General features: G+C 54.3%; 1 protein-coding gene across 4 annotated transcripts in view; it reads left to right on the plus strand.

The window, feature by feature from the left end:
• Window positions 1-8523, plus strand: part of LZTS3 (leucine zipper tumor suppressor family member 3) — a 51984-nt gene extending 43461 nt beyond the window's left edge. For all 4 annotated transcript variants that reach the window (XM_027705557.1, XM_027705556.1, XM_027705555.1 and 1 more), the window contains exon 4: window positions 84-8523. In XM_027705557.1, coding sequence (XP_027561358.1) covers window positions 84-794 — 711 coding nt within the window. In that variant the 3' untranslated portion in view covers window positions 795-8523. The remainder of the gene's footprint in view (window positions 1-83) is intronic.
• Window positions 8524-9266: the final 743 nt, after the last annotated feature.

Genomic DNA, 9266 nt, shown 5'->3' on the forward strand with positions numbered 1-9266 from the left:
TGTTTCATGGGCAGCACGAGGGACGAGCAGGGGTGGTGGCTCCTCGCTGCCGTCCCCCGACCTCACGGATGCTCTTCCCACAGGTGTGCCAGAAGGCAGGCGAGATCTCCCTGCTCAAGCAGCAACTGAAGGACTCCCAGGCAGACGTCTCCCAGAAGCTGAACGAGATCGTGGGGCTGCGCTCGCAGCTCAAGGAAGGCAAGAACTTCCTGCGGGAGAAGGAGGAGCAGATCCTCACCCTGAAGGACTCCTACAGCTCCAAGAGCGTCAACCTGGAGATCTGCGAGGGCGAACTGCAGCGCAAGATGAGCGAGGTGCAGGTGCTGAGGGAAAAACTGAACCACTGTGAGCTGGAGGTCTCCGGCCTGAAGCGGACACTTGCCAGCATGGGACCCCCGGGGCCCTTCGGGGGCGACCTGGGCGAGAAGCTGCGGGACCCGCTGGCCTGCGAGAGCGACGAGGCCAAGATGCAGCGGCAGAGCGAGGACAGCGTGAACTCCCTGCGGAAGGAGGTGGAGCGGCTCCAGACGGAGCTGAAGCTGGAGCGGCAGCAGCGGGAGCAGCAGGTGATGGACTTCGAGGAGGAGCGGCGCACGTGGCAGGAGGAGAAGGAGAAGGTCATCAAGTACCAGAAGCAGCTGCAGCTGAACTACGTGGAGATGTACCAGAAGAACCAGCTCCTGGAGCACAAGGTGAACGAGATGAACACCAAGGCCACCAGCCCCCCGCACACCGAGGAGAAAAAGACGTGGACTCCCTCCAGGCTCGAGCGAATCGAGTCCACCGAGATCTGAGGAGGGGCCACCACCGCCACACAACGAGATTTTTTTATTGCTGTGCATGTACTACCTACTCAAGCCAGTGATCTTCCGAAGGATAACGCGCTACCGCCGGAGCGGGGGGAGCCTGCTCTGCTCCCGGCCGAGCTCCACCACCCTTACTCTCCACTTCTGTGCTCTGTAGGTAAAATAACTGTGGATGTGCGTTGGTTTTCTATCAATGATACGACATCTCTTTTGGGTTTTTTTTTTTCCTAGTACAGCTGGTGAGGGTCAAAATTGGCTCTTTCGTTAATCTGCCGTGACTGTTACTCCGTTGGAGGCTGCCACCCCCTCTCCTACAATTCACCCCTTCTCGGTTGGTTGTTTTGGAGGGTTAATATTCGGTTTCTTTGGTTTCCCAAGCATTTTCGTGCAGCGAAACAGTTCAAAGTGGCAGGTTTGTTGGTTTGTTTGGTTGGTTTTTTTTTTTCTTTCCAAGATGTTTTTAGCCACATTGGCTAATGGAGCAAAGCTCTCGGGATGATGAGCAAACTCACTGTTCTGCATCAAGTATCCTGTTCCAGACGATGGTCTTAGTGAAGTCAGTGCAAGGTTGGCCACTGATTTCAGTGAAACCAGACATATCTCTGCCAGACGACTCCCCCTTGCCAGCCCATGGCTACCATGGTTGCAAGAGGTTAGGACATCCTTGAGGAGCAGGATGAGCCTGTCCTGGTAACAGAAGCCAACAAGGAATGATCTCCCGGCAGGAGCCTCTTTGGGGGCTCAGCAGAGCTGTGTTTTCATTTCCTTGTGGTTTCCTTCTGCGGTTCCACTCCTCTCCCAGGTTGTGACCGACCTTGGGAGCAGAAATACCCTCCCACCTCTGCCTTGGTCCCCTTACTCTTACTATACACCCAAGCTGGCTACAGCAAGAAAAAAAGCTTGGAAATCCAAGCTGGTTTCCCTTCCCAAGAGCCCTCTTACTTCCCAAAGTCAATGGGATCAAGGTTTGGGGAAGCCTCCAAGCCTGTGGGATGTTTATGCAAACTGAAGCTTTAGCAATTTGCCCCAATATTGGGCAGTTGTGCCACCCTGTCCCTGAATGAGTGACGCTTTGGGGCACTCTCTTGGTCCAGGCTCTACTTAAAAACAGCATCCAAGCCTCACTCAGGAGTTGCAGGGGGCACATCCCAGCTGGATTCCAACGGGGCGAGCGTCAGCCTTCAGTACAGCCATTCCAAACAGCACCCACGGCCATCCCACGCAGCATCACATGTTCCAGGGATGGAGATAACGCAGGCCTAGCTTAAGAAAACACTCAGCTACTAATTCTGAGCATGAATTCATTCCTTAAGAAGGGAAAATGCTTAAGATCACGCAAGTGCTTATGCCCTGGCAGAACAATAACCAAATCCTACGTGCACAGTCACTGAGGCAGCAAAACCCGGCTCTCGGCTTGAAAACATGGGCAAAGTGGGCCCAGTTCTCCCTTTCATGGACACTTTTTTTACCATGATCCACAGTAAAGAGAAGGAAAACGTTTCAAAGTGGAGTTTGCACAGACTGGGCAGTGGCCAAAGGATCAACACGAGTGGGAATTTTGGCTCTTTGTCGTAGGAGAACAAAGCTGGAATTAGCACTGGACACCTTGGAATGTCTGTGCAGTGACTCCAGGGAGGGTTTGGCCAGATCACATTCCATGTGCATAAGAAGGAAGAACCTCAGGGTGTTGAGGGGCTGAAGACCTTCCAAGCAAAAGCCCTGAACCTGCACATTTTCCATGCTCCCTCTCTGAAAAGCTCCCCATTTAGTCACCAGGTCTGACCTTCAATTTGGGAACAAGCATTGCTGTGGTGAGCTCCAGACTGAGCAAAGAGAGAGAGGAGACTGCAGTTAGTCCCACCAACCAAGGTCATCGGGCAGTGCTCCTGGCCAGGAGCTGCTGGTGGCTGGCAGAGATCCCTGGAGCCGTAGAAAATGGAGATGTGCAACGAGACCAGGGCATTTCAAGATCCCAGTTGACGGTTCCTGTCTTTTCCCACCACATCTGCCCGTGTCTTTGGAGCTGGAGGAAGACACAACTCATCCTGAAAAACACGGGGGGGCAGCTCAGGCTAAGCCTCTCTCCCAGGACCAGCCATAAAAGGGGGATTAGGTCAGGTCTGACCCCTGATGGGCGTGGAGAAGAGTCCCAGAGGGATTGAGCTTCCAGCTCTGCTGCTGAGGACGTGCACACCGCAATTCCCTGCTGCGTTAACACTCAGGAGCAACCGACACCGGCATCGCCCTGTGGGTCACCTTCTCTCCAGAGCTGCTTCCCAATCCATGGGCAGGAGAAGCAGGGGCTTGTGTGGCCTCCCCACATACCTGGGCCCAGCCAGCAGCAGTCAGCCAAGTCCTCCAGTGTGTCAGGTTTGCCCCATCGTCATTTTTCCTCGATCTTTTTTGCAGTTGTACCAGGAATTAGTGTCTTGATGGATCCGGTGAAACCTGGAGGTACACAGGGGTGCTGGACTGCCCAGGGGCTCGATGGCCTCACAGTGCATCCATCAGGGACTGCTTGGGTTGGGGCAGGAGCAGCAAGGAGAAGTTTTGCACCTTGGAGGAGGAAAGGCCCACTCCTTTCTTCTTCACTGCATCACTTCAAAGAGTTTCGATCCAGATCTGAGGGACCTCAATTTGTGGACATTCCCTGGATGACAGAGCCTTGCAGACACCCATTAAGACACTCTGCTGCTGCTGCTGGTTTTCCCTGTCTTGGGATTCCCCCAGGATTCCCCCAGGATTCCCCCAAGCACTCGGCTGTCCAGCAGAAACCACCCCCCTGTGCTCTGGTGACATAAAATACAGATGGTTTTGGCAAGTTCCCCGGCCAAACTGCCCCAAAGGATTCCTGGGCTTCAAGATTCCTCCCCACAACTGGATGCACTGCTCCCCATCACGTCCTCATCCCTATGCCAGCCCTTTGCTCAGCAGAGATGGAGCAAAATGATGGTGGGACACCTGGATTCCTGTTTTTTATGCCCAGGTGGGAGCTCACCTGGCTCCTCCCATCTTTCACACACTGACTGGATGAAGTCTCCCATCCCAAACTAGGTCTGTGTTGAGGCTCTGGGGTCTCAGCCTTGGGGTGAAATAGCCAAGGGGTGCCAGACTGGCGTTTTGGTGACACATCCTGGGAATGCCCAAGGAAGCTGGCATCGTCTCTTGGAGGCTCAGGCAGGGCTGATAAAAGGTTTCTGTCCCATGAAACTCCACACAGAGTCTGGGGCTGACCACAACCCAGCTGTCTCCTCCACCTTGGAGCTAATGGAATTCAGCTCCAAGTGACATCCTGGCTCATGTGTAATTCTCCAAGTCCTGCCCTCAAAATCATCTCTAACTTGCCACTGGCCACCACCACAAGCTGTGGCCACGAGGGTCTCAGGTCACTTGCCCCACACAAGGGGTCCACAGACGTTAGAGATGCTCTGGGACACCTGACACACGGGGCTGGGCAATATGATCCAAGATTGGAATGGGCTGCCCAGGGAGGTGGTGGAGTCACTTCCCTGGAGGTGTTTAAGAAGAGACTGGATGTGGCATCAGTGCCACGGGCTGGGTAACAAGGCAATGTTGGGTCACAGGTTGGACTCGCTGATCTCAGAGGTCTTTTCCAACCCAGCTGATTGTGTGATCTTTGGGAGAGCCAGGCCAGTGGTGGGAAGTCCTGGAGCAGCGACCCACACACACACAGCCGAGTCACGCTCCAGGCACATCCACAGCACAAACAGAGGACACTGCTCAGCTCCAGAGACTTCCATCCATGAGGATGGGGGCTAAGCAGGCTGTCCTGGTGCCAGGGAAGTTCTCACCCCTCACTGCTTTGCTCCACCACCATTCCCAGGCTGGCTGCTGTCGCTGTCAGACACCGACCCAGGCTGGGCTGATTCCAGCACTCCTGTCTCACCCCAAGGGTGAAACCACAGCCATGGCACGTTGTTGTGCCTCACACAGTCCCACTGAGCTTCTGCCACCGTCTCACAGCACCATTCCTGCTGTCGCTGGCGCCGTGCCGGGGGGAGATCCCTCTCCTCCGGGTTTCCACACTCCAGAGGGGAATCTGATTGTTGCTCTTAACGCTGCTACGTTATACAGAGGGATGTAAACCACGGCCCAGCTCTGTATGTTCAGTGATTAAACGGAGACCAGGCAGCTCTGTGGCTTCTCTCTGGGTGAGCAGGACCAGCAGCACTGATGCTGTGTTCACATGGAGGGTGCTCAGCACCCCCAGAGCTGTGGCAGTGGGAATCAGGGGCTCAGCACCTCCCAGGAAAGCAATCCCCTCGGGACTGACTCCAACAGCCTGGTGTCACTCTGTCCTGCTTTGTTGCTGTCATCCCATGCCAGGATTTGCTGTTGTCCCCTGGTTAAGGCTGAAGTCCCCCCTGCCCATGTTGTGTCACACAGACAGTGGCTCCCAGTGGTGTCCCCCTGGAGCTCTGCCCACGGAAAAGACCATCCTGCCCCATTCCTGCCCCTGCCAGTGGCACTTTATAGCTTGCTCACGAGCAACATGACCAAAGATCTCTGGAGGGCGTTGGACTGCAAGCTTGGAGCTCTGTCCCGGCTTTCCTGGGGAGAGATGAGGCTGCTGTGGGCTGGAAGAGGGGAATGAGAGCTGGCAGGGGACAGGAGAGGGTGTGGATTTCCCTGTGTCCCACCTGGGAATGTTTGCAGGTCCATGAGGGGGCCTCTTCTGTGCTAGACAGGACAGGATAGAAAGGAGTTCCTGGGTGAGCTGATTGTTGGTCACAGCAGTCTCCTCCACGGCCACACCACGGAGCTCCATGCATTGCCCAGGGAGAATGTGGACCAGGGACTGTTCCCTGGAGGAGGATGGATGCAATTCCCTTTTTTTTCCTTGGGAAGAAGGGAGGGTGCATGCCCAGCCATTCCTCTTGTCCTCAGAGTGACAGGTCTCCTCTAATTTAGAAGCAGACATTGCTACAGGGTCCAGTCAAGGACTCGTTCTGGATCAGTGGGAATTGTCCAGGAAAATGTGTATCCTCAGAGCTGGTGGTCCTGCTGGCTGCCCCCTTGGTATCCTCTCCTCAGCTCACCCCAGGGCCTCCTCAGCACCTTCCTTACCAGGGAACCAAATTCCAAGGTGAATGCACTTTGCTCTTTGCTTCTCCTGCTTGGAGTGCTGAAGGCAGCTCTGCCCAGCTTGGCTCCATGAAGCTCCTGGACCTGGTCCCAGCCTTGGCAAGCAGGCCACAGGCCAGTGGAAGATCAGGGCTCCTGTGAATGGTGTTCAGGTGGGTCTGGGCCTTGGGCAGATGCCTTTTCACCGTGCCTCTGCTCCCCAGCTGTGCTCAGCCTTCTCCATTCCATTCCTGGGACAGGAGAGGGTCCAATCACCGTTAATTTAACCCAATCCTTCATCCTAAGCCTTGAAACCCCTTGATAGAGTTACTGTCCATCAAAAGCCCTTGCTAAAGATCTGCTCATGTGCTGCCTGTGCCCTGCTGTTCCTCTGCCCCAGCTCTCCAGACTCTCCTGCCTCCTTTTAGATCCTCCTCATCCCACTGGAGCAACCAGTGACTCTCCCAGAACTTTCCCAGGTACATCTGAACATGGAGCTGGAGCCCACAGCCCCCACTGACAGTGACATATCCCAACCCTGCCCTCAGAGGAGCTTTCCAGACTGCTGGTCCTCACCTCTCCTCTCCATCATTCCCATGGCAGCTCCATCAGTCCTGCTTTACCTCCAAGAGCAACTTGGCTTCCTGCTGAAGGACATTCCCATGAGATCCTTGCACGGGGCTTCACACCATCACAACACCCCACCCACCAGCTCTGGGGCTCCCTGCTCCTTCCACCCTCTGGAAAAACAGGGCCATGAGGGGTCTATGAGGTCTGTAGGGGCACACAGGACCCCCCCCAGTCTATTGAGGGGTCGGGATCTCATGCAGCTGTTTGCAGATGTTGGTTTCCCAATAGGATGTTTCACCAGAAACAATTTTCAGGATAATCCTCCTCCCTGGTTCTCCCCCTGAAGGGGATCGTGTCAGGTCTGGAGCCTGGGACAAGGTTGTGTTCTCACAGCTCTTTCACAGATCTGTTTTTTCCGGCAGAAAGTCTCTGCTTTCTGTCCCAAAGCAATAGGTTTTTCTAGGGTGATTTCAAAGGGACTCTTCCCAACTCTGACACCTGCAGGGAAGCCAGTATTCCCTTGAATACCTTCAAAGCTCCAGCCCTGGGCTCTCCTCCTTCGGAAAGGGATGCGAGGTCCAGTCTGGCTCCAAACAACCACCAATCTGAGCTTGGTGGTCCCAATTCACCTGGAGAGCCCAGAGCTGCCCTTACCCAGCAGGCCACCAGCCTGGGCCCCCAGGAGGTGTGATCCATCCCCTCCTGGTCCCATCCCATGGTTGTCCCTGCAGGTTTTCTCCACGTGGGAGCCACTGGGGTGTCTGAGCTCACAGAGCCACAACCAGACACCAGTGGGAGACTGTGGCTCTGCCATTCCCAAGAGCCAGGCTGCCCTCCTGGAGGAGAAGGTCCCTTTCTCTCCACAGGTGACTGAAAGGAGCAGAACACCCCCAGGCAGAGCTCCAGCACCGGTGCCGGAGCGTCCCAGCACCGGTGCTACACAATGCTGCACACACACCGTGTCTATGCAGTCCCTTTCCAGGCAGGGGGGTCCCTGCAGAGCCCACCCCGGGGCCAGGGCTCCTCCAAGGTGTCTTTGTTTGCACTCCCTGGGACCTGGAATCGCTGTGAGCCGAGGGCAGCCCCTCTCGGCCTTTGCCGCGCTTGGGAGGGTCCCTCGTCCTAAACACGTCGCCAAGTCGCCCGTGTCCTGCGTCTGTCCTCCAGCAGATCCATAGCTGTCCCCCCCTTGATCCCCAAATCCCAGCTCCCAGGTAGGGCCTGAGCGAGCCTGCTGTCCCACTTCACCAGCAATAACAGCCGGGGCCCCCCGGCCCCGCTCGGCCGCCGGGCTGTGTCCGTGCAGGACCTTCTGCATCCGACCCTTTGTCCAACTCCAGGCATTCCCGACTGTAAATTCGATCCCGGCCTCGTGCTTTCTTCCCTCCTGTTGGTTTCTCTCTGCTCTGACTGTGAATTCAAACCAGAAGTGTTCTGAACTCGACTCCGTTACTGTTCTGTTTCTGCGTCGACTGTTGCTGGTTCTCCGAACTGCGTTTAATGAGACTTTGCAAAAAAAAAAGAGAAAAAATCTAAAAAAAAAATTAAAAAAATTATATATATATATATATATACTTAAAAAAAATAATAAAAATATTTAAAAAAGAACTCCATAAAGTTGGGTGTCTCTCCTGTCCACTGGTCACTTCCAAAACACCGTTGTCTTGAATTTGCCTCTGGTTTATAAATGTATTTAAAAGACAAGAGGTTGGGGGGAAAAAAAAAAAAAAAGGAAAAAAGAGGTAACACGCAGCATTCCGGGATTTTTGTACAGCAAAGGTGTATCTGTTTTGGAAATTCATGTTAAAACTCTTACCACACTTCCCAGTTTCCTGCTGGTCTGTTGTATGTCTCCATTGGGTTTATCCAGATGTGAAGAGCTACTGCCTTTGCCATTTTCTACGGTGAATATATAAATATATCTGTACAGAGGTATGTATATATATAAATAGACATGCAGATCTATATGTATACGTATCTCCAGCTCTCCTCTCTCTACCTGACTGTGAAGGATTTTTATTGGGCAAAATAAAAATGGAGAAAGGCCCCGTTTTAAAAACAGGACTGTGTGGTTTGTCTGATTGTGTCAGGAGTGGGAGAAGGGGGGAGAAAATGGGGATGGATTTTGGGATCAACCCACAGCCAGGCTGGGGAACTGCAGGAAGAACCTCACCCTGGATGCACCAGCACCCTCCAACCCAGAGCTCCCTCATAGCTCCCGTCCTGGAATATGGAAAGCTGTGTTTGGAGCAGGAGGGGAAAGGTGGAGGTGGTTGGGAGCAGAGTAGGATGCTGTGTGTGTCCATGTCCAGGTGAGATGTTCCCCTGTCCAAGGGCACGAGGGCTGCTCGTGCTCTCCAAGCACTTGAGAACAAGCCACAAGGCCACAGGGCTGGAAAACGCGTCAGTCTTGGTGGTCTCACCTCAGCTCAGACCCCCAGGGATGTGTCTGGATCCCTTGGGAGTGTCCCAGGGCTGACTGAGACAGACTTGCCATCAGTCCCACAGCCCAGCTCCAAGACCTCCCAACATTCAGAGCCTGAATTGCCCCCAAGCCAGGTGAGGGCCTGAGGGATGGATTTCCAGGTGAGGACACACTGGGGAAAACAAGATCCAGGTGGAGACGCCTCGGAGCAAGCTGGAATGGTGAGAAGGCAATTCCCCTTCTCCCCCATGCCAAGACCTTGGTTGGAAGGTCCATACCCCTCACAACAGCTCTGGGGGTTCCCCAATTTCCCCACCATGGGCTGAAGGGGCTGGAAAACAGTCAAAATGCATGAAATTTTTGCTGGATCCTCCATGATT

The sequence above is a fragment of the Neopelma chrysocephalum genome, unplaced genomic scaffold (genome assembly GCF_003984885.1).
Source record: "Neopelma chrysocephalum unplaced genomic scaffold, ASM398488v2 Primary Assembly neopelma1_345, whole genome shotgun sequence".
In the NCBI taxonomy this organism is placed as follows: domain Eukaryota; kingdom Metazoa; phylum Chordata; class Aves; order Passeriformes; family Pipridae; genus Neopelma; species Neopelma chrysocephalum.